Source organism: Muntiacus reevesi, chromosome 2 (genome assembly GCF_963930625.1).
Source record: "Muntiacus reevesi chromosome 2, mMunRee1.1, whole genome shotgun sequence".
NCBI classification, from domain to species: domain Eukaryota; kingdom Metazoa; phylum Chordata; class Mammalia; order Artiodactyla; family Cervidae; genus Muntiacus; species Muntiacus reevesi.
This window is the reverse complement of record NC_089250.1, coordinates 99,232,657-99,258,831: the sequence shown is the minus strand read 5'-3', so window position 1 is coordinate 99,258,831 and position 26,175 is coordinate 99,232,657. Positions and strand designations below refer to the sequence as shown.

The window sequence follows — 26,175 nt, the reverse complement described above, 5'->3', positions numbered from 1 at the left end:
TGGCAAAAACGTCCCCAGTTGGCTCTAATAATTTATTCTGACAATCTTTTAAAGAAGAATATAATGCAATAACACTGAAGTGTTAAACCTTCATTTAAAAGATGCTGTTGGAAACCTTTGAAAGTTAATATAATATTTTCAAATAAAATTACTTAACTCCATCTATTTCTGTGACTTTTCAAGACCTTTTGATGAATTTTTCAATTTAATCTGTGGTTTAAGAAGAGCAATCAGTCTATATAATTCTATATATCTTAAATTTTCATAGTTATTAAAAAATCTTCAATCTTTTTACAATCTATTATATTTCTGAAGTAACATACCACTTGTGAGCTTTTAAAATTACACGAGGTTTTCTGACAGATTTTATTTTTCTTACTTAGCTAAAGTCTTCAGGAACAGCTCTAGCTTTTATATTTTTAGGAGGACCTTTCACAGCGTGATGGCAATCTGGCTGACAATATGATGATTATAGCTGTAGCTGGTGAAGCACTATATTACTGAAGCTACATAATGGAAAGATGATGTACATGTGTGAACACTCCAAAGGTAGATCCTGGTATTCTGTGAAAGAGGAAACCTCTCTGCTTAAATAATATAAACTCTAGCTAAGAAGGAAAAGGAAAGATTATGGCTTCTCTGGTGGCTCAGCGGTAAATCATCTGCTTGTAACCCAGGAGATATGGGTTCGATCCCTGACTTGGGAAGATCCTCTTGGAGCAGGGAATGGCAACCCACTCTACTATTCTTGCCTGGAGAATTCCATGGACAGAGGAGCCTGGCCAGCTACACTCCATGGGGTTGCAAAGAGTTGGACACGACTGAGCTATTAACACTTTTTTCCACTTTTTCAGGTATGTCTTACATTATTAGAAAACATTCCATCTTTAAGTAAAAAAAATTTACTCTAAAATTATAAGAAGAACTATGTTAGGCATTCATTTAAAGCCCCCCATTCTTTAATTTTCTGTCACTTAAACCCTGTCCTATTTATTTTGTCAATTCTTTTTCTACTCTCCTCTTCACCTTTTGTTAGATTTACTCAAGGAAACAACTCTTAGAAATATTGTAATTCTCTTGATTTTGTTTTTATTTTACGTCTGCATTTTTATTGCTTTATTATTTTTTTTTTAAATATTATTTTATTAGTTGGAGGCCAATCACTTCATAACATTTCAGTGGGTTTTGTCATACATTGACATGAATCAGCCATATAGTTACACGTATTCCCCATCCCGATCCCCCCTCCCACCTCCCTCTCCACCCGACTCCTCAGGGTCCTCCCAGTGCACCAGGCCCGAGCACTTGACTCATGCATCCCACCTGGGCTGGTGGTCTGTTTTACCATAGATAATATACATGCTGTTCTTTCAAAACATCCCACCCTCACGTTCTCCCCCAGAGTTCAAAAGTCTGTTCTGTATTGCTTTATTTATCCTACTTTCTTTACAGATTGCTTTAATTCTGGTATTTTTGTTACTCTGTGAATCGAACGCTTCATTTTTCTTCCTGCTTGTTCAAAATAAAAAAGTGTTTACACTCTTACATTCGAAACTGTTAATATTCAAGAATATAAATTGTAATAAATATATTACTGTCATTTTTACTTTTGAATTTGCCTAGTACTGTACTTTTGAATTCCTCGTGTACTCAATTATTACTTCTCCCTTCTGGAACTTACTGGGGGTTTTCTAGTAGTGAGGCTATGGTTTGTGAACAGATATGGGGGAGGCAGAACTGGCTGTTTCTGAACATGGTTTTCCTGCAGCAGGGAGGCTGGTGGCAGCTGAGTTTTTTGGTGTTTTGGTTGCTGTAGCTTTTATGATTTTAAACTGTTCCATCACTAGGGATTAGGGTGGAGGTGGCTAGGCCTCCCTCCAATTTACTATTTAACAACATTTCCTTTAATGGAAACAACAGTTTCTGTCCCTGATTTTTAAAATCTATTTCCATTGGCACTACAGTTGGTAAAATTCTTCCTAGATATTAGCAAAAGCCTGACTTAGCCTCTTAGGTTTAAATGTTACTGGGAGAATTTTTTTCTTTGTGTATGTTTTATGAAGCATTTGCTTTGGACAGCTGTGGTTGCTAGCTCCATCTTAGTGTGAAAATTGTGGGAATGCTTTCATTTTACTTTGTAAAGGTCAAGGAGTACTCTAATTCACATTATTAAATTTTAGCTGCCTTTTCTTTTTTTTTGGCCTAAGATCATGCTTATGCCCCCTGCAATGGAAGCCCAGAGTCCTAATCACTGGACCACCAGGAATTATCTATATTTTTAAAGTTTAGAAGGAATTGTGTTAGGATTTTATTTAACTCCGATAATATAAATCTTAATTTAAATTTAACACCTGTTTCCTAAAGAGGATACACTGTAATGATCCTGAAGAAATTATTTTTAGAAGACATAAGAAAGAGTATGTCACCTGATGATTACAACAGGATCAATTACTTCAGGCAGTGAAATTACATACTAACATGCATTATATATAAAATAAGTAATCCCAACACAAAAAATTAAGTTTACAAAGCATACTTATCACCTACTTTAAGTAAATAAAGGTGGATTTACTTCATTAAAGAATAATGACCAACACAATATTGTAAAACAATTATCCTCCAATTAAAAAAATTAATTTACATTAAAAAGGTAAATGGTAGAATATTAAAATGCATATCCAAACAGCTGAAATAAAAAATGTAAATAAATATTAAAAAAATAATGAACTATCCCAAGTGATTCTTTTTAACTGTCCCAAACAGAAACTGATTTTATCACAACTTGATTTGTGAACAACTATCTCAAGACAAGATACATGTGCATTCATTGCATGTCAGCTAAAATTACATTTTAAAATTGTTAAGGGTTGAAAAAAATAATATGTATTACTATTTCAAACCTATCTCCTATGTGAACACATTTAAGAAACCAATGCTAATGGTAAAACAAGTATTATTTGATATGACAATATAAATCAACCACAAGTATCCCACTCCTAAAGTCAATTTGGAAATATAGGTAAACACAGTAGAATGAATGTGTGTGTGTGTGCGCTTAGTTGCTCAGTTGTGTCCAACTCTTTGCGATCCCAGAATGTACACATTTAATTGTATCCCCTTTACAAATGTCATTAAAGTAACAGTAAAGTGATTTTTCAGAAAGACTTAAGTCAGGAAGAATACAGAAGAGAGCATCAACATTTTTGGACCCAGCAAAGAAATGGATGAGTAGTAACTGAACCTGAAGAGCTGAGAAAACTGAGGAGTGGACAGTGGGAAAAGGTGAGAAGCAACCCAAGTTTACACTGAAGAGCTTCCAAAAGGTTAAAAAATTGGTAACACAATTCTTGGCCAAAAAATGACAGATGGAGGATCACTGTAGGGATACTGTGAGGAGCAGGGCAAACGAAGGATGGCTGCAAGGACACTGTGAGGGGCAGGTAGGTCCTTGGGTGACCTCCCACTCTAGCATTCTGGTGACTCCCCTCCCTCCCCCTGAGGCTTATTCTCTGGAAAGAGTGATGGTTGGATTTGCAAATCTCTGGTGCAGTTGAGTAAGGTCAACAGGGATTAAGTAGCAGATTATAAATTGAGTATTTGAGGGCCCCAATCCTTATTTTCCCACCAGAATGCCAGCAACCAAGTGCCTTTCAGACTGGAAGAGTCTTCTCTGTGAAGAATCTGCCTGGCACAAAAGAAAACACCTGAAGATATAGACACTGATAATTTTCTGAGGAAATGACTGTGATGGGTTGAGATGTGTCCCCCAGAAAGATATGCTGAAGTTATAGGCTGTGTTCCCCTAAAATTTGCAAGCTGAAGCGCTAACTAAACCCCAGAGTAATGGTATTTGAAGACAGAAACTTTAAGGAGGTGATGAAGATTAAAAAGGTCATAAGGATGAGGCCACACTTCAAAGGATGGGGCTCCACTTCAATAAGTGGATGGGTCCCCACTTCATAAGAAGAGTAAGAGATCCTAGAGAAATCTCTCTCCCTGCATGCAGAGAGAAAAGGTCCTACGAGGACATAGATAGAATGTCTATAAGCTGCAAAGAGGCCTCCCCCAAAACCAACCCTAATGGCACCTTCATCTTGAACTTGCAGCCTACAGAACTCTGAGAAAAAACTTTATGTGGCCTGAGCGGTTCACTGTGTGGCATTTTGTTCCAGTAGCCAGGCAAGACTACTACAAAGTTCTAACCCTCAGAATGTGACCCCACTTGGAAACAGGGTCACTGAAGATATAATTAGTTAGGATGAGGTCATCTTGGGGTATGGTGAGCCCTTAATCCAACGTGACTGGTGTCTTTAAAAGGAGAAAAAAAAGAGACTCAGAGACAAAGATACAAGAGGGAGAGCATCACGGGATAACAGAGGCAGAGACTGAAGTGCTGCCCCTGAAAGGTAATCACTAAGGACTGCTTCTAGCCAACCACTGGAAGCTAGAAACAGGCAAGAAAGGGTTCTTGTCAACAGGTTTCAGAGGAAAAGTGGCCCTGCCCACATCTTGGCCCCAGAACAGCGAGGCAATAAAATGCTATTGTTTTAAGACACTCAGTTTGTGACACTTCCTTATGGCAGTCCTAGGAACAAATAAAACTGCCTAGTTAAATCACCTTGCAGTGAAGATTACATTCAGCAAGTGTCTTCATGGGTTCAGGACTTTGAATCAGCTTTTCATTATAATATTCAAATATGAGTAGAGAACTGAGGATCACCTAACTTTTGAAAAAATCATACATGAAAAACAGAGACCGAAATGTAGAAAGAACATGTCTAAAGAGCTATCATTCATATCCTCAGACAAAAGGGAAGCTATTTTAAACAAAGTCAGAATAGGACGCTATTGAAAAAGGAACATTCAGAGAATAAAAGAAACCATCCGAAATTAAACACAGAAGAGAAGACAAGATTGAGGAACTCTACCATAAAATATAGCACACACACAAAAAAAGAGTTGGGAAAGAGAAGAAAAAAGATCAGAAAATTAGAGAATCAGTCCAAGTGTCTTTCTAACTGAATAAAAGGAACCTCAGATAAAACAATGGCACCCCACTCCAGTACTCCTGCCTGGAAAATCCCATGGACGGAGGAGCCTGGTGGGCTGCAGTCCATGGGGTCGCGGAGAGTCGTACATGGCTGAGCGACTTCACTTTCACTTTTCACTTTCATGCATTGGAGAAGGAAACGGCAACCCACTCCAGTGTTCTTGCCTGGAGAATCCCAGGGATGGGGTTGCACAGAGTCGGACACGACTAAAATGACTTAGCAGTAGCAGCAGCAGATAAAACAATTAGTGAAAATGAAGTAGAGAAAATCCTTAAAGAAATAATTTTAAACAAATTTCCAGAGTTGAAGGACAAAGCATTCTTGGATTAAAAGGGATGACTGAAGGTTTAGCAAAATTGATTGTAACTGGCTTACACCAAGACACGTCATCTTGACAATTTGAAACAATGGGGACACAGAAGATTCCCACAAGCAGGTAAGATGCCAAATGTGTCAGATGGCTGCACAGCAACACAAGAAGTTAAAAGACAAAATTCTGAAGGAAAATACTTTCAGCCTACCCTCTCAAAAAAAAAAAAATCTCTCAAAAAGCCTTCTCAGGAAGAAAGGCATGCATCAAAATGAGGACGTAAAAGAAGAAAGAGGAAAACAGGAGATTAAGAAATCTGAGGATCTAAGAGTCAGTCTGGACTATCTAACGGATGAGAATACACCGAGAGGAAATTCACACATCTGTCAGAGTGTGGGTCTAAATAAGCAAAGAGAACAGAAAAAGCCAAATAAGTGAACAAAACAAAACAGAAAAACAAGATAACGAATAACAAATTACTGTGAAGAAAAAGAATGGTCATGGCAAGATACTGTAGACATCAGATGCAAATGGTGTTTCTATGGTGAAAAACCTTATATAATAGGTACTGATTTAAATGCTTTGTTGCATTAACTCATATAATCCTCACAACCACCAGAGGAGGCAAGTACCACTACTGTACTTTTTTTTCCAGATAAGGAAAGTGAGGCCAAAAAATAACCTGTTCAAAGATACAGCTAGTAAGGCCAAGATGATAAGCCAAGCAGCCTCGTTCTTTATCTCTAGACTCTATTGTTTTTTTCTAATTTAACCTCAATAACATAAATACTGAATACTGATCCAACTCAAATTACATTCTAATGATAAGTGAAAGTGAAGTCGCTCAGTTATGTCCGACTCTTTGCGACCCTGTGGACTGTAGCCTACCAGGCTCCTTTGTCCATGGCCTTTTCCAGGCAAAACTACAGGAGTGGGTTGCCATTTCCTTCTCCAGGGGATCTTCCTGACCCAGGGATCGAACCCGGGTCTCCCGCATTGTAGGCAGACGCGTTACTGTCTGAGCCACAAGGGAAGTCTACATTCTAATGACAGTGGAAGGCTATAGGGAAATTATGCAAGTATATAGTGACATTGGGTAACTAACAAATGATCTTTAACAGAAGGAAGTCAAATGATGAGATACATCTGAAAAATTAAGAAACAGCAATACAGGCATGTATTTAGATGTATAGATAAATACTAACGGATTCGGATAAAAGAATTGAAAGTAGTTTCCTCGAAAGTTAGAAACAGGGATGAGGAAAGTGGGGAACTGTTGTTTTACATAATAAGCTTTGGACAGCTGTTTGATTTTTAAATTATAAATAAGTAAAGCTTTGATAAAAACCAAAAGTAAAATTTTTTTTCAAAAAGTAAATTAAAAGTAGATCAGAATAAAAAATAAATAGGAATACAGCCTGACAAAACTAATTTTCAAAAAATTAAAAAAAAAAATCCCCATTTTTGATGTATTGCAGAAACCAACACAATATTTTAAAACAATTATCTTTCAATTAAAAATAGATAAAATTTTAAAAAATCCCTTTAATTTGTTAAATTTTCGTACTTCTCAAATTATGAAAAACCCTTCAATCAAATGAGTGTTTTTAATCCAAAATATGAAAAGATGCCTGGGGAACACATTTGACAATAAAGTTTCTTTACTACGTTTTTCCCCTTTATAACTGGTAGACAAATTTCTGACAGACAGAACTAGTAGTAGGCAACTTAAGATTTTACCAAATGACAAGCATGTGGCATATTTGTTCACCTTCATATCACCCAAATATTCAGTCAAAAATTAGGTCACTTTCAAACACTAAGTCAACAGGGTTTAGAGGGCCTTTCAGAAAGTCACCTCCCAGAGTTTTCCCTGTTCTTTGTTCTTGCTCACAGTAAATCTCAGGACCAAATGTCTGTGATCTCTAAGTACTGTGACCCAGTCTTTTCATTGCCACTTTCCCCAACATTCTTAGAATAAGAACACTGGTTTCCTAGAAAAGCTACAGCAATTATATACAACTTGGAAGTAAACACTCTATTTTCAAGTCGTGAGACGGTCTAGGCTTGAAAAAAATTGCAAAACCATACTAGTTCTTCAGTAAGTTTACATTTCAATTACTGCAAGACTGAAAGACTGTAAGTAGGCCATAGCTGCCACACTATACAGGAAATTATATCCTAGGAAAGCTCCGTTTTAAAAATAGGCAAAGGAAGAAAGGAAGGTTGCCAAAATACATAGCACTTTTCATTTGTTTTGATCTGAATACAGCATCTGTTTTATCAGGTGCAATCTACAATATTTGCAGGCTTAAAGGCAATGGTAGCAGTTAGGGTGGGAAGAAGTAAATTAACCAAAAATGTTTGCTTTCTGAGAATAATTTTGAAGTAGAAGATATCAGCAGAATTTAGGTATTAACCAAACATCACAGAATAACTGGACTTAGGGATAAGTCAGACTGGTCTGTGTACTCCTTAAGGAGCAGAATCAAAGCTGAGAAACTAGACCCATCCACTGAAGAAAGGGACATGTTCTTGTAAATACTATTTAATATTTGCTATATACTTAGAAGTCAACTCTTCTTCCCTCTTTATTCATTAAAAAAATATTGAGTACCTACTATGTAACATGTACTGTTCTAGGTATAGGAATATAGCAATTAACAAAACAACAAAACTCTCTTTGGAGCTTATCTGGTGGGGAAAACAAACACAAACACACACAAAAAATACAATACAGATAGTATAAAAGGTTATGAAGAATATAACAGGGAAATTTTAAGAAAGTTACTCTTATCAAGAAACTACCAGATAGAAAACAAATTTGGATGGGATTACAAGAAAACTTTGTGAGAACAGAGTTTTGACAAAATTGCTATAAATCAGGGGTAAAATCAGATGACTTAAGTTTAGGTGAGGCTCACTAAGAAAACGATACTCAACATTTTTGTCACAAGTAAATTTAGGCTGGAAATATTTAAAGAACTGCCAAGATCATACAGAACTTTCAAAAACTTCTCATTTTATCTTTAACCATTTTGATTACAGTTGGTTTAGATGCTTATGGGTCCTGCCCTCCTACTGGTTAAGCTGTTTCACGGCTCTTCTTGGAAAATATCCATATAACTGGGGTCTCGGAAGATCCACCTTGGAATTAATCACAGGCATATTCGCTGGTTGGTGGTGAAAGCTGTTTCAACTTTTTTGCTTTTCAAGCGAGAAAAATCCTCATTTGTTTTCTAATCTGACACCTTTCCTGCCTTAATGATTCATGTGATCCTGGGCAAGTTAGTTCACTTCACAGAGCCTGTAATATTCCAATATTCCTTACTACTTTATGGAATTGGAGTGAGGGCCACTGAGATACTGTATTAGGCAGAAGAATAATGTCTCCCTCCTCCAAAGATGGCCCTGTCTCAATCCCTGGAACCTGTGAGTCTGTCAGGTTTCGCGTTAGAGGAGAAATCAGGCTGCACATGGGATTCAGGTGGCTAATCAGCTGACCCTCAGATGGGGCGAGGAGCCTGGATCACTCAGGTGAGTCCAGTGTAGTCACGAGAGTCTTTATTGGGGAAGAGGACTTCGGAACCTTGTTTTATCTCAGGAGAACCAGAGAGATAGCAGCTTGAGGAGGTCTCAGTCCAGTGTTCCTGGCTTTTCTGAAGCTGGAGGAATACAGCCGTAAGCCAAGGAGTGTGGGCTGCCTGTAGAAGCTAGCAAAGGTAAGGAAACTGATTTTCCCCTAGAGTTTCCCAAAGGAATGAGGCCTGTGGCTCCATTTCAGATTTCTGACTTCTGAGACTGGAAGAGAATACATTTGCTTTGGTTTAAGCCAATAAATGTGTGGCAACTGTTATAGTAGCAACTGGAAATAATAATACATAAAAGTATTTTGAAACTGGTAGAAATTACGTAAACGTTAAGATGTTATTTTTCTAGTATGATATCTCTGCTTGGTCTCTTCGGCAGACTTGACGGCAGACAGTTTGGTCCCCAGGAGGTCTTAGAGTAGTATTAAACTTCTGTGTCAAAAGCAGATTCCTGCCTTCCTCCTTTCAGTGACTGACTGTTTTTCCGTTTCACTCTAGCTCTTGCGTAATTTGTGAAGCAGATTTGATTACCATGTAATTATCAAAACAACTCCAGCCACCTGCCTTTTTGCTTCCCCAGTTTTTCTTCAATTACTCATGATTCTGATATTCCCAAAGGGATGGTTAAAGAACTTGTTTCAGAGTCATAATACTGTAGCAAAATTATGTACAGATAATTCTTCCTTTGTTTTATGAGTTAATTTCTAAAAAGATGTGCAAGGCAATATGCGAAGTATATAGCCAAATATGTATGTACGTAGGTATGTGTGTATATATAAACATATAAGCACATGTCAAGTCTTAAAGCTTTTCCAATGGTTTGAATAAGAATGTTAATGGATTCTCTTCCATCGGTTAAACTACTTTAACTTATGAAGCAGAACTAAAATTTGAGGATTAGACCATTCTTACTAACACCAAATTTATAGAATAATGCAGTAATAAAATTTTGAGTGTTGCACTAAGGGAATAAAACACAAATCTATGTTTTTAAGTCCTTAAAAACATTAACAAAATTAAATTGATGCATAGTAAGAAATGTAATAATACTGTCATAATGGTTCTTAGGTCAATCCTTGAATAATACTGTTTTTTCTGACCTTCTATCATTAATTTACACATGAAGGGCCTCTTTTCATTGTAATTTGTTATACTTTTATGGGTTTCCCTAGTAGCTCAGATGGTAAAGAATCTGCTTGCAATGCAGGTGACCTGGGTTCAATCTCTGGGTTGAGAACATCCCTTGAAGAAGGAAGTGGCAACTCACTCCAGTATTTTTGTCTGGAGAATTCCATGAACAGAGGAGCCTGGAGGGCTACAGTCCATGGGGTTACAAAGAGATAGACACAACTGAGCGACTAACACATACATACTTTTATATTTCCTTTTCCAAAATTTTATCTTTTATTAAGGGGATGGCATTTGTGTGCCTGCTGACAAGATCTTCATATTATTAGAACTTCATTTTCAATTTGTAATTTTTTTCCAGCAAAAATATTGTACATTTGGGAGTGAGAATACTTCAAGCACAGATATGTACACAGAGACACTCAGATATACAAGTTATTGTTTATCCTTGGTTTATAATACTTCATAGGTTAGATGGACCCAGAGTTGAGGAACATATCACCCTGTGTACTTCAAATATACAATTAAGTAGATTCAGAAAAAAAAAAATCTCATTTAATAACACTATCATAAACTTTTCAAATGAGGATTGTATTGGCCAGTACAATTAATTAGTAGCAAGTTGTATACTCCCAGCTTATACTTTTGTGGTGTTTAGAAATGAAGAGCAAGTCTTATTTTTATCTTTCAAAACAGAATTACAATTAAAATATGACACCATAAGGCAAAACGTTGTCTGTGGACTAGTGCAAGGTTGTGGAGTGTTACTGTTTTGCTTTAAATATAAAATTGACAATAATTTCAGATCTACTACATCTAATAATAAAAGTTTGGGCAGTATTTTGTATGTTTTCGGAGTTTGACTTCATTTTTGATAGTGATTACTTTTAAAATTTATTTTAAAAAGTATTGGTCTATGACATAATGGAAATTATTAAAAAAAAACCCCAAAACCCAAAGTGGTCCTGTATCACAAGTAGCTTGAGAAGCACTGTTAACTGAAGAAAAGTGCTTGTATCTAAAAACTAAAGTATGCCAGTACCATAAAACAATATTTGAAGAATTTATTATAATAAACATTTAAAAATTAGTGAAAGTAAAAAAAAACCAACAGCTAAGAGATGAGGAAGAGGAAAGTGAAAGAGAAAAGAAAGACTGATGACTGAAGAGGAAATCATTACAACATAGTATGATTCAAGAAGAAAAAGAGAATGTAATTGTCAGTAGTCATAAGGTATCTATATATTTAATCAACTAGAAGGTGACAAAATGCCTATGAAGGAAGGAAAAGATTTTGGGACTATAGCTATTCCAGGTAAACCTATACATTTGTAAGACTGAAAAACAGACAATTTCCCAACCTCTTATTTTACTGGAGGTTGAATAGAGATCCAATGACTCATTTGGGAATCATACTTGTTTAAATGCCAACTGACAGCAAATTATTTTTGAAATTCCACTTTGGAATTATATTCAAAATTAGTTTTAAAAAAAGACAAACTTCATTACATTTATATAACATTTTTAACCCAAAACATTATTCCAGCTGTTTCTAAAATAATGTTTTTCTAGTATTGTATACAGTGGAAACATTCAACTAGAATTGATCACTTACAAAACTATACTTACATATTCCTTCACGTTTTTCGTTTTCACAGCTTTGTATGAATAATATGCAGGATAAAGCATTCCAAACACCAACCTAAAAGCGAAAAATGCAAGAGGACAAATCAAACATAACAATGGTTTTAAGAGCTCATGAAAAATTTCACCTAATAGAAAAAGTAGCTAGTACATGAAAAACACATGACAGTGTGAATGTACAAAAACTTGGTGTATAAACTAAATCCACTCAGAAAATCAAAGTAAAAAAATATTTTTTGAAAACAAAAGGATAGTTTCAATATTTTACACAGGTTTATAGGAACAAAAGATTTATTTTAAAAATGGCCATTTAAAATCTTTTATTCCAGAAAAAAATATTCTGTGGATCCCTGAACATTTTGGAAAATGTACAAAATTGCAGAAAGTAAAATAAAAATTGTCCTCAGACTATGAGTCAGAAATTACCACAGGCAACACTTTAGTGTATGCAAATCCCATTTTTTATCCATGAGATGCAAAACTAAAACAGACATAATGTTTGCATACACACACACAATTTGCGATAATGGAAAAAGTGGTCCTTCACTCTGATTTCTAATTATGACAGTGCTATGAAACAATACTTATATATTTATTATAATATATATTAAAATAACACAAAGCATTTATAAAATGACAATTACTAACAGGATTTAGTTCTAACAGATAGCATTAAATTATTTCACCAAATTCCAGATCCAAGGAGTGTGTGTGTGTATACATATATATAGACACAGAAATGACACAACACAGTACACATTGGCATTTTCACATAATACATCATGGAATTTTTCTGTTCAAATATTAGTCTACAGTATTGATACCTTCACTACATTCCACAATGATATCTGCATGGTTTAAAACAGTCCCGTATTTATAGGCTTTTGGTTAATTTCCAGATTTCTGCTATTGTGCTGTGTTTAGTCACTCAGTCATGTCCGACTCTTTGTGACCCCATGGACTGTAGCCTGCCAGGCTCCTCTGTCCGTGGGGATTCTCCAGGCAAGAATACTGGAGTGGGTTGCCATGCCCTCCTCCAGGGAATCTTCCCAACCCAGGGATCGAACCAGCGTCTCCAATGTCTCCTGCGTTGCCAGGCAAGTTCATTACCACTAGCGCCATCTGGGAAGCCTCTCTTAAGGCACAGGAGGAGTTATTTCCTCAGGGCAAGAATTCAAAAAAGGAATTTTCTTCAAACTTTCTCTGGAGTCTAAAGAATACTGTGACCACACTGTCAAAAATCGTAATTTTCCATGATCATAGTTTCATAGCCAAAATTTAGACCAGATAGTGCTCAAATTGGCCCTGATAACAAGGGCAGATTGGTCCCAGCAGGGATTGTCCCTCTGGGGAAGTAGGGGTCTTAGTTTGATCAGCCCCAGGATGTTGATGATAGGAGAAAGTCTTGGACATAAGGGAACTTCAGTCCACTTTCCTATCCTATGCCAATAAAGAGCTAGTATTTTTAGGCCATTTTTCTTATCCTTGGATCACAGCTATAGGTTGACCAGTCATTAAAAAAATTTTTTTCCAAGAAGTTCCCAGGTGGGGTATGGAAACTTAGAGGAAGTGCATCCCATATTAGCTTGAGCAGTTTGTACCAGATGTCTTCGCACTATTGCACATAATATAAAAAAAATTTCTGTGCACACTGATATTCACTTCTTAATTGTGATGTTGCTGCTTCATAGAGTAAAGACATTTTTGCCTGTTACCAAATACGCCCTGCAGAGAAGGAGTTCTACTTTACATTCCTATACATTGCCAATCATGTGTATCATGATTTTTTTTAAAAAGTTTGCCAGCTAAATAAGAGAAAAATAATCATCTCATATGTTTTAGTAGTTCGAGTTTTTTTTTTTTCAAGTGTTTACTGTTTTTCCGATACATGAAGTGTATGATATTCTTTATTTTTAAAAGGAGTTCTAGAATAGTTTTATTTTTACAGAAAAGTAGGGAAGATAGTATAGATAGTTCCCAATAGTTCCCACTGAGTCGTATTAACACTACCTCGTATGAGTATGGTATATCTGTCATAATTAATAAATCATTTAAACTATATTATTAACTAAAGTCCAGGCTTCTTTGGTGGTTCAGATGGTAAAGAATCTGCCTGCAATGTGGAAGACCTGGGTTTAACCCCTGGGTTGGGAAGATCCCCTGGAGAAGGGCATGGCAACCCACTCCAGTACTCTTGCCTGCAGAATTTCATGGACAGAGGAATTTGTCCATAGGCTACAGTCCACTGTGTTGCAAAGAGTCAGACATGACTGAGTGACTTTCACAAAATCCATACTTTATTCAGATTTCTTACAGTTTTTACTTAGCATCCTTTTTCTGTCCCAGGATCCCATTAAAGATAGCATATTTATAGTTGTTGTCGTCCCTCCTTAGGACTCTTGGCTGCAACAGTTTCTCAGACTCCTTGGGAGATGATCTGGACAGTTTTGAGGAATATAGATCAACTACACTGTAGGAATACCAGACCACCTGCCCTGCCTCTTCAGAAATCTGTATGCAGGTCAGGAAGCAACAGTTAGAACTGGACACAGAACAGACTGGTTCCAAATAGGAAAAGGAGTACATCAAGGCTGTATATTGTCACCCTGCTTATTTAACTTATGTATATCTCAGAGTACATCATGAGAAACGCTGGGCTAGATGAAGCACAAGCTGGAATCAAGACTGCCGGGAGAAATATCAATAACCTCAGATATGCAGATGACACCACCATTATGGCAGAAAGTGAAGAAGAACTAAAGAGCTTCTTGATGAAAGTGAAAGAGAAGAGTGAAAAAAGTTGGCTTAAGGCTCAACATTCAGAAAACTAAGATCATGGCATCAGGTCCCATCACCTCATGGCAAATAGATTAGGGAAACAGTGGCAGACTTTTTTTTGGCTCCAATACCACTGCAGATGGTGACTGCAGCCATGAAATTAAAAAGACGCTTACTTCTTGGAAAGAAAGTTATGACCAACCTAGACAGCATATTAAAAAGCAGAGACATTACTTTGCCAACAAAGGTCCGCCTAGTCAAGGCTATGGTTTTTCCAGTGGTCATGTATGGATGTGAGAGTTGGACTGTGAAGAAAGCTGAGCGCCGAAGAATTGATGCTTTTGAACTGTGGTGTTGGAGAAGACTCTTGAGAGTCCCTTGGACTGCAGGGAGATCCAACCAGTCCTTCCTAAAGGAGATTAGTCCTCAGTGTTCATTGGAAGGACTGATGTTGAAGTTGAAACTCCACTACTTTGGCCACCTGATGTGAAGAGCTGACTCATTTGAAAAGACCCTGATGCTAGGAAAGATTGAGGGCGAGAGGAGAAGGGTATGACAGAGGATGGGATGGCTGGATGGCATCACCAACTCAATGGGCATGAGTTTGAGTAAACTCCGGGAGTTGGTGATGGACAGGGAGGCCTGGCGTGCTGCAATCCATGGGGTCACAAAGAGTTGGACATGACTGAACTGAACTGAACACTATAGGAAACTGCTCTACTGGCATCTGTCTGATGTTTTTCTTATGATTAGATGCGGTATGGGTTTTGGTGAGGAAAATCACAGAAGCACAGTTCCATCACATCATATTATATCAAGGGCACATACTATTAGTATGGCTTGTCACTGTTGATGTCAAGCCTGAACACCAGGCTGAAGTGGTGTGTGTTCGACCTGCCATTGTAAGGTTACTCCCCCGCCCCAGCCTGCTTTCCATGCTGCGGACTTGAGAAGGAAGTCACTACGCACAGGCCATGCTTGAGTGAGGAGCTGACCTCTATCTCCTTGAGGGTGGAGTAGCTACATAAATTATTTGCAATTCTTCTGCATGGAGATTTTCTATTATTCCCCAGCCATTTATTCAATAATTTATTTACATCAATATGGACTTGTATATTTATTTTACACTTTTTAGGTTTTAATCTATTTGTTACTCAAAAGCTTTGAACATTGGGAGATCTTTCAGTTAATTCCTGTGTCCCTTCGACTTACCTCTATAATTGGGAGGGACTTTTTTTTTTAAGCAATTACTAATTACTTTCTGGCACTATAAAATGGACCTGGCTCAAAAAAAAAAAAAAAAAAAGAAAAGAAAAAAATGGACCTGGTTCATACCATTAATATTCCTGTTGCATTCCTAGAATCAGCCACTTCTCCATGGAGTCTTGGTTTCTTTTATCGGACAGCGGTATTTAAGACTGTCTGGTATTTAAAATCTGAGTGCTAAGTGTGCTCACTGTTACTGGAATGTAGGTGACTCAAGGCCCTTCTTTGTGTGTTTTGCATGTTAGCCAATATCTTTCTAGGTTATTATCTTTTGATTTTGTTTATGAAGTTTGCTCAAATACATAATGTATTAACGTTTGCCAGGGCTGCCATAACCAAATACCACAGACTGGATGGTTAAAACAACAGATGTTTATCGTCTCATAGTTCTGATGGCTGGAAGTCCAAGGTCAAGGTGTGGCCCAGTTTAGTTTTTTCCTGAGGTCTTTCTCTTTGGATTGTAGATGGTCAGGTTCTCACTGTGTCCTCATGTGGTCATACCTTGGTCTGTGTGTGTGTCCTAATCTCTTCTTTTTGTAAGAATACCAGTCATATTGGATTACGGCCCACTCTGAATACCTCATTTTAGCTTACCTGACTCTTTAAAGATCTTATCTCCAAATACAGTCACATTCTGAGATATACTGCAGGTTAAGACTTCAACATACAAGTTTTGGGAGAGGGACACAATTCAGCCCGTAACACATACTAATTTAAGGACTTTCAAATAAGTGTTTGCATTTAAATATGCATTTTTAGACTGAGAGTAAGTGAATATTTATATCTTTATATGAGAGATATAGAGAAAGAGAGGTTTTTAGTTCATTTATAGTTTATCTGAGGGAGGGGGGATGAACTATAAATCCCTGGTGACATCCTTCAGAAAGCTGAACCATGCGTTCGGAGCTCATGTCACCAGATCTGAGGAACAACAAGCCTTCTCCTGCTTGGGATTTTATCCTCGCCAACTGAAAGTCACATTATTAACACTCTCCGTTATCCAATAATACTACCCTGTGAATGCTACCTCACCAGAAGCCAATTGCCAGCCTCTGGCTATGAGATTGTGAGCTGTGCCACAGAGCCTCAGGCTTTTCAGTCTAACCTTTCAAGAGGCATAGAGGCTTTCTAGCTTAGTGGTTTCTAAGAAGTCAGTTGACTTAGCACCTGAGGTGTAAACGAGAACAGAACTCTCAGGTCTGCTATGTATTCATCCTCACTGCCAACCTAAGGTGTAATCCCACCATCAGCCACTGCAGATAAAGGTTTACATATTCAAGTTAATCACTTCTGTCTACTTTGTATTTCCTTTTACAACCGGGACACAATCAACATATTATCTTCCATATTCTCATACAACCTAGTACTAGTGGCTGGATTTAAATTCAACATGAACTTCTCCATCACTATCAGTGCATGAATCTTTTACTTCTCCTTCCCCTGCTATATCATGCATTCAATCTGTAACTCGGGTTTCTCCTCGGGGAGCACCCATGCATCCATCGTCTTTTATTTATATACCAGTGGCCAGTGATACATTTGGGCGTGTGCCGTCTCATCTGACTTACTCAATGGTTTTCCCAGCACAGCACTGGCTCCATGGTCAGATCCGTCTTCCTAACACACCTGCTGTACCGCCTTGCCCAAAGACTTTAGTAGCTGGCCTCTTCACCTGCTTGCCAACCGGCCCATGTGGGGACTCATCAGAATGTAATCTGGAAAACCACTGCCTTATATAGACCATCGGTTCCAACGTGGTTTCCTCAACATGCCTCTTGTATTCCTGCTTCAGTCCTGGAGCGTGTGCTTCCTGCCTGCAAAGTCTCCTTTCCTCCTTATCCTCCTCTCCCTCCCTCTCCTTTCTTTCTTCTATTTTTTTTTTCCTGGCTAAATTAACCTTTTCCCATCAAGATCCCACCCTCTTCCATAGACTTCCAAATTACTTTTATTGTGAATTTTAGAATTTGTTAGCATTAGTCATTTTTCCTTTAGCATACTCTATTTTACATTGTTTGAATTCTTAATGTATATATAACTGACTTCGAAAATGATTTTCTTACATATAGTAAGATTTGGTGCTAGTTGGTGCTAGGCATACGGGTGTTTTGCCTTTATTTTTTAACCTCTGTATTGAATAGAACCAGTCAAATGAACAAATATGTCCCTAACACCTAAATGCTGTAAAGAGAAGAAACCAATAATGTATTTCATTTGGAACATGGGAAAGATTAAATGTCTTAGTGAATAGTGGGACAATTTTTAAAGACCACCACTGTTCATATTATAATTTATTATTGCTCCAATGAGAATATTACTGGATAATTTATTACTAACATTGCAATATTTTCTCAGTTAATTTTTGGGTTCATTTTCTTTAATATTGGGCTCTACTGTAGATGTTTGCAACCTGGGAGGTCAGGCATAAAGCCAAAGCATGAGCACATAGTGTACAAAATCAAATAAAGTTTATTTTAGAAGGCCACCTACAAGATGAATTTACAGTTTATAAAGAGAGTATTTACTACAAATAAACTTGACCTATAAATATGAATATCATTTCAGTTACAGAGGCAGGAAGAAATAGTTGCTCATTTCCTCTTAATCTTATTTTTGCCTAAAGAGGTGAAAACTTTGCCAAAATACTCATAATACCTTTCCCTCCCATTAAGGTAAAGTTGCCTACATGAACACTGGCTATGCTGAAAAACACTGTTTAAAAAAGGAAATAAAATTTATGGGAATGCAGTAGTGAAGACGGTTCTTGTATCACTTTTCATATATGAAAAATACTTGAAATAGCAATCTTCTGGACAGATGTTAAGACACAATTCATCTTCCACCAAAATTGTTTGAAAATTACATGTTCAAAGGGCAATCTAAGAAGCAATGAATAAGGGTGCACTCAATACTAGAATTAATGTCATCAAAGCATAAAAGTTAAGTTTCAATTCATAAAAAATTGATCAAATACTTTTCTGATTAAGATTCTAAAAAAGAACTTATTGCAGAATTTTTGGAAGATATACAAAAGCATAAAAAAGACAATAAAAATCACCAAGAAATTCCATGACTGAATAAACCATCTTTCTTTTATAAATGTATTTGTTATGATTTTTACTAAACTTTCCACAAGCCTGATATATCACTCAAAGTCTTTCAAACTTTAAAAAATGCATCAAAAATGTTTTAATAACAAACTGATCAATTTAATTAACATTTAAACAAATTACAAAGCACTAATTCCAAGATTTAAACTTCCTTTTTTATTACTCTTGTCATTCTTTTAAAAACACTGAAAGGGCTTCCTTGGTGGCTCAGTGGTAAAGAATTCGCTTGCCAATGCAGCCGACACGGGTTTGATCCCTGAATCCAGGAAGATTCCACATGCCGCAGAGCAACTAAGCTCGTGTGCCACAACGACTAAGCCTGTGCTCTAGAGCCCAGGAACCACGTGTCAGAACTGCTGAAGCCTGCATGCCCTAGAGTCCAGGCTCCGCACCAAGAGAAGCCACCACAGTGAGAAGCCCGGGCACTGCAATGAAGAGTAGCCCCTGCCTGCCGCAACTAGAGAAAAGACCTAGAAACAAAGAACCAGCACAGCCAAAAACAAATAATCAAAAAAACGAAAAATAAAGTCACACACAAATAGTGTTAATAAAACAAATCCCTCTATCAGCTAGTTTTTTTAACTGTAGTTGATTTACAATGTTGTAATTGCTGTAGTATAGCAAAATGACTCAGTTATACAGACACATGTATCCTTTTTCATTATGGTTTATCCAAGGATACTGAGTACAGTTTACTGTGCTATAAAGCAGGATCTTGATTATCCATTATATATATAAAAGCTGGCATCTACTGACCTATAACTCCTTCCTCCACTCCTACCTCCCGGCAGCCACAAGTTTGTTCTCTGTGAGTCTGTTTCAGTTTCCTGGATGGGTTCATTTGTGTCATGTTTTAAATTCCACATATAAGTGATATCATATAGTATTTATCTTTCTCTTTCTGACTTACTTCACTTAGTATGATAATCTCCAGTAGCATCCATGTTGTTGCAAATGATGCTATTTTGTTCTTTGTTATGGTTGGGTAGTATCCCATTGTATATATGCACTACATCTTTATCCATTTGTCTTGATGGACATGTAGGTTGTTTCCATGTCTTGGCTATTGTGAATACTGCTGCTTGAACATAGGGGTGCATGTATCTTTTTGAATTATAGTTCTGTCTGGGTTTATGCCCAGGAGTGGGATTGCTGGATCATATGATAATTCTGTTTTTAGTTTTCTGAGGAACCTCCATACTGTCTTCCATCATGGCTGCACCAACTTATATTGCCACCAGCATTGTAGGAGGACGGGTCCCTTTTCTCCACATCCTTTCCAGCACTTATTTGTAGGCTTGTTAATGATGGTCATTCTGACAGGTGTGTAATTTTGATTTTTCATTTCTCTAATAATTAGTGATGTTGAGCAGCTTTTCATGTGCCTATTGGCCATCCGTATGTCTTCTTTGGAGGAATGTTTATTTAGGTCTTCTGCCCATTTTTTTTTTTGATTGGGTTGTTTGTTTTTTTTGTTGAGTTACATGAGCTGTTTTTATATTTTGGAGATTTAGCCCTTGTCTGTTGCACTGTTTGCAAATATTTTCTCTGTCTGTAGGTTGTCTTTTCATTTTGTTTATGGTTTCCTTTGCTGTGCAAAGTTTGTAAGCTTGATTAGGTCCCATTTGTTTAGTTTTGTTTTTATTTCTAGTGCCTTGGGAGACTGACCTAAGAAAACATTGGTATGATTTATGTCAGAGAATGTATCATGTAGTTTTAAAAATTATTAACAGTGATCCAATCTTAACATTTTGGCATTATCTTTTCTAGTTTTTCTACAATCTTTTACAACATTATCTTAACATTTTAAAGATCAATATTTAAAAAGTTCTAATTATGTTATAAAATATCATAATTTAAACATAATCAATTGACATCTTAGAGCACATAGACTTTTATCCTTCCAAGTCTCTATAATTACTAATAATAGCGATTATTTATCAACATTTCATATTAGGCAGGATGTTAAGCACTTTTGATATATCATTTCAACTTAGTTCTCATACTAACACCTAGAGATAGGTGATATTTTCATACCTATTTTACAAATGCAAAAACTGAGCCTTACAGAAGTTTAAAAAAAATCCAGCGTTAAATATCTTATAAGTTTACTGGCTACATTCACAGTCAGGCACTCTACTGCAAAATCCACACTTATAAATCACTGTTTATTTCCTAATGACATATTGTAGAACTGGAATAGCTAAGTCAAAGGGACTGAGATTTTGAAGATCTTTGATATACATTGTCAAATTGCTCTTTGGAAAAGTAACATAGTTTATATTCTTATAAGGAATGTATAAAATACCCATTTAAGGACTATGTAATAACACAAAAGTCAAACAAGTAAAATACAGTAGGAGAGTCAGTGGGCATTTTTTCCAGTGGATGAACTGTGTTTTGTAGATAATATATGGATTAGAACAATCATGTGGTGCATAAATTGATACTTAAAAGAGGAAAACATCCCCAAATATTACAATGATGCTAACATTTAATTTCAGAACTATCAAAATTTCCCCCGAATTGTCTTTGTATTACAAGTTATTGCTCTAATAATAGAATTGTGACTGTAGTTTGCTAAAAGTAAGCATAAATAGCTTATTGCTGCTAATAAACCATAAAACACCAATACGTAATATGACCATACTCATTGGCGCCTGGGGTCGCTCGGCTGGCAAATTCTCCTTATTGCACTGCCTTCAGAATCATGCTCCTAAACAAACAAAAAATGTTATAGTGTTCTATTACATTACAGGACAAACTCAATGAGAAGAGAGGTTAACTGAAATGGAATAGCTAATACTAAAGAAACAAAACACAGGATCAAAAATCAGAATGATGAAAGACAAATGTATCAGGTTCGTTGTGGCGAGTCTGTCATAATTAACAAGATACCATGTACACTCTTAAAGAGCAATGCAAAATAAAACATTCCGGGCCCTCATCACAGAGTATAAACAAACCCCATCTGTCTGTAATTCACTTTGCACTAAAGACTGAGACTAGTGAAGTGCACATAAAATAACCTGACCTAAGGAGAGTAAACATGCAGAGGTCTCTCAGCTGCTCATTCCTGTGACCAAGAGAGAAACTGCTACTCATTCACTGCACTCTTTTCTGCCGACCCTGTCTCGGAAACTCGTCAACACAGCACCAACATGAGTTCACAACAAAGGACAGACGCTAAGTGGATTTAACTTGCCTTTTTTTTTGTTTGTTTTTGGCCACCCTTGTTCTAAACCTTTATTTCTCTAGGTGGTGTCATCCTAAATTTGGATCAAGCTCGACTACCAGGTTATGTTCTTAAACATCATACGTATCTTCTTTGAGGGAAAGTCACTTTAACGGAATTATTATTTTTTAATAATACATTCTTGTTTCTTCTTGAAGTACAGTATAAGAAACTGCCATATGAAACCCATGACTATAAATAACAGGGGAAGAGTATTAAGAGCATTGTGTATTATATTGGTATTCCTGTATATTAAATCTCATATGTAAGATTTACCTTGGAATTCAGTACTTAGCTTTCTTTGAGAAAATGATGCCCTACCTTCTATCTGATAGGAATTATATTGCTCCTTTTTTCCCTCCTGACTAGTTGCCAGGAAGCCGATAGGCAAAATTTGCTGTTCAAACATCACGGGCCTTAAGATTGGCATATTTATACAGTTCTTGTATTCACAGGTTTTTATTTTCTATTTTGATTTCTATTTTTTCCTATTCTTAATTCTCTAATTTTTCTTAATTTTCTAACATACATTTGGCAAATGATTTCTCAGATAATTTGAAAAAACACAACAGAGCATAAATAAATAGTCAAAATGTACTGGTCACGACGGCTAAGCACAGAATTCAGCTCTATGGTACCAGAGAACCAAGAAAGGTATTTTTTTAGCTTGGGGAGCCGAGTTTGGGAACCATGGGTAGTTCCCCAACTTAGCCACATGTTAAAATATTTTGGAGGGCTTCTTTTTAAATATTGTTTTTGTTGTTTAAAATGTATAGGTAATCTGAAAAACAAAGTAGAAAATGTAAAGTAAAAATCTCGCATTTTGAAACACTCTATTTCACCAAAGAAGCATGCAGTTTCTAGAATAGCTTATGGTTAACTAATTTGAATAAAGAAAACACATGAAGAGTCAAACGGTAAATACTCAAACTCCTCATTTCCTAATTACCTTATTCTATTTTGCTAACCTCTTGCAGTTATTTCTGCCTATTCTATGTGTATAGTGGAAATACTAAGTTCTGTGGGTGTCTCCTCCCAGCTCCACATTCGGTGACATCACACTGGTAGCATGAAACAGGCTATTATTGTTGGGAGTATTTACATCATGCAAACTGGTAAATGATATGAATCAGTCCCTTTGCTCCAGTTGTTAAGCATTCCCAGCACTCCACTGCCTATATGTCTTTTAGCCAAGTGAAACTATAGTGTGCTTCTATCAGGAGGACAATGAAATACCATACATAGAAAGAATTCACAGGATTTAGTGAAAACAAAAAGGCAGGCTATTCTGGCAACCAAGTTTATGTTTATAAAAGGCTTCATGTAAGATAAAGAGGGCAAAGTATTTTGCCCTTTATCATAGTTAATTCTGTGTTTGAATAGATCAATTCTGTTTGAAGATTAGGTCTCTAACATTAACACAGACTCTGAGTTTTTAAAATAAAATCAGAATCTTAAACACGAGGGAATTTTAGAAACAATCTATTTTATAACAGTAGTTTTCTGAATTGTTTCAGAGTAGTATTTTTCCCCTCATAGGATATCTTTCTTGGGATCATCAAAAAATAAGAGATGAATGCAAATGAATGAGACAAATGCGTTAAGTTGTCCTAGAGAATTTAATTTAGTTTCACTGTTTGTAGACTCCTCTGAGGAATCCTAAACCCTTGAACTATTTGAAAAGCTCTCTATAAATGGTTTAGAAGCTCCCAAATCTGTCCAGATACAAGGATCAACTGGGAATGAGAATCTTTGGAAGTGGGGCTGAAGAATCTGAATTTCTGAATTCTCCGTCTTCAAGAAACTAAGGTGTGACGACATTAGGTTACTTTAGTTTTGGATTAAAGCTGATTATGATTAAGTAATATGCAGTCCATATGTGAAGGTCAAAGTGTATTTTTAAAAGTAATGTGAAAATGACTATAGGCTATTTTTACTTTTGCCAAACTGTGTCCTTACTTAAGCACTAAAATAAATGTTAAGAGATTATAAGGAAAAAGAGTTATATAAAGTGGTAGAAATTAGTAAATCCTTGAAAATAATAAATATGTGCCTGTTTATGGCCAAATGATTACAGCTGGTATAGGGTCCAGTGATAAACCGTGTATCTGCGTATATCCATGCTAAATGAGTCATTATGCCATCAGGTAGCAGAAGTTCATGCATGATTACTGCAAAGTAATATGTAACTTTGTCTTATACAAATTTCAAGAAAAGATCTGTTGCCAAGAGTTCTCTAGTAGAGAATTCCCATTTAGTAAAACACGTGGTCTTAAAGAAAGTATGAAAGTTACAATCATGAATAAAAAGCCCATGAGAAAAGCCCAAACCCTGAATTCTTTAACCAGTGATACAAGTTTAAAACTGCCAAGGAGAAAAAAAAAAACAGTAAAAGCAAAAAATTCCTTTGTAAGACTTTATACATGTTTTAATTATAGTCATCAAGAGCTATGAAGCTTGGAATTTTCATGTCGTCAGAACTAAACTTCTAACTTTACTTCAGAGCTCTAATTTCTACTCTAAAAGGAAACCTAAAGATAACACTAAAGGGAAGAAATCAATCCACAGCAAATCAGACTAGTATTTCATCATCCTCTTACTCTTTCCCCTGGCCATCACCTCACCCTCCAACTACCAGGCCTGCTGTGTGGTAGAGCCAGACTAACGAAAAATATTTAAAAATAATGCTGAACTCAATACAGAATATCCTATAGAATCACCAGCTTTTGAGGCCCTCAAGGAACTAGGCTTCCTGTGGACAGTGCTGTGTAGAATGCCATACATAACTAAAAGATGTTTCCGAAAATCGACAGCATTCCCCAGTTTACCAGGTCTAATTTTTCCATTCTAATTGTCACTACAAATAAGAAACTCACACATAGGATAGGTATTATTGTTTTATCTCTATAGATGATAAGGCTCAGAAACTAATTGATATTATGAATAAAGTATCCACCAAGTATCGAAGCCAAAACAAAATATAGAACTTCCAATTTTAAAACCTGTGTTCTTTGCTCTATTTCAAAAAACTCTGTTAATTCATACAATATGTAACTCATAGCAAATATCTTCAACATTAGTAGTTGAATGAAACCAATGTTCACAAGTCATCTAAGTAATTGTGAATTGTGACCCACTAATGTATTACTGTCACATATAAAAAGATATCTGAGATCCATTTTCTAACATTTTTATTAAAGTAGAGTTGATTTACAGTGTGCTAGTTTCTGTTGTACAGCAAAGTGATTCAGTTTTTTATATCCATACATACATGTATATAATTCTTCTTCATATTATTTTCCATTATGGTTTATTGTAAGGTAGTGAATATAGTTAGTTCCCTGTTCTATATAGTAGGACCTTGTTTATATATTATATTTTATAAACAGTAGTTTGTATTTGCTAATCCCAAATTCCGAATTTATCCCTCCTCCCTTTTCCCTTTGGTAACCATAGGTCTGTGTGCCTGTTTCTGTTTTGTAAATAAGTTCATCTATGTCATATTTTAGATTTCACACGTAAGTGATATAATACTTGTCTTTAACTGTCTTACTTCACTCAGTATGATAATCTGTTGGTTCATCCACGTTGCTGCAAATGGCACTACTTCATTCTTTTTTATGGCCGAGTAGTATTCCATTGTATGTGTACCACATCTTCTTTATCCATTCATCTGTCAGTGGTCATTTAGGCTGCTTCCATGTCTTGGCTAGTGTAAATACTGCTGTCATGAACAAAGGGGTGCATGTATCCTTTTGGATTATAGTTTTTTCTGGATACATGCCCAGGAGTGAGACTGCCAGATCATATGGTAATTCTATTTCTAGCTTTCTAAGGAGTCTTCACACTGTTCTCCACAAATAGTAACTGTATGAATTCACATTCCAACCAACCGTGTAGGAGGGTTCCCTTTTTTCCACACCCTCTCGCCAGCATTTGTTATTTGCAGATATTTTAATGATGGCCTATCTGACCAGTGTGAGGTGATACTTCAGGGTAGTTTTGATTTGCATTTCTCTAATATTTAGCGACGTTGAGCATCTTTTCATGTTTCTATTGGGCATCT

General features: G+C 36.4%; 1 protein-coding gene across 1 annotated transcript in view; it reads right to left on the bottom strand.

The window, feature by feature from the left end:
* REEP3 (receptor accessory protein 3) overlaps positions 1-26,175 on the bottom strand; it is a 97,942-nt gene that overhangs the window by 37,576 nt on the left and 34,191 nt on the right. Inside the window, exon 2 of the mRNA XM_065922423.1 lies at positions 11,709-11,781. Within this exon, the coding sequence (XP_065778495.1) occupies positions 11,709-11,781 (73 nt within the window). The remainder of the gene's footprint in view (positions 1-11,708; positions 11,782-26,175) is intronic.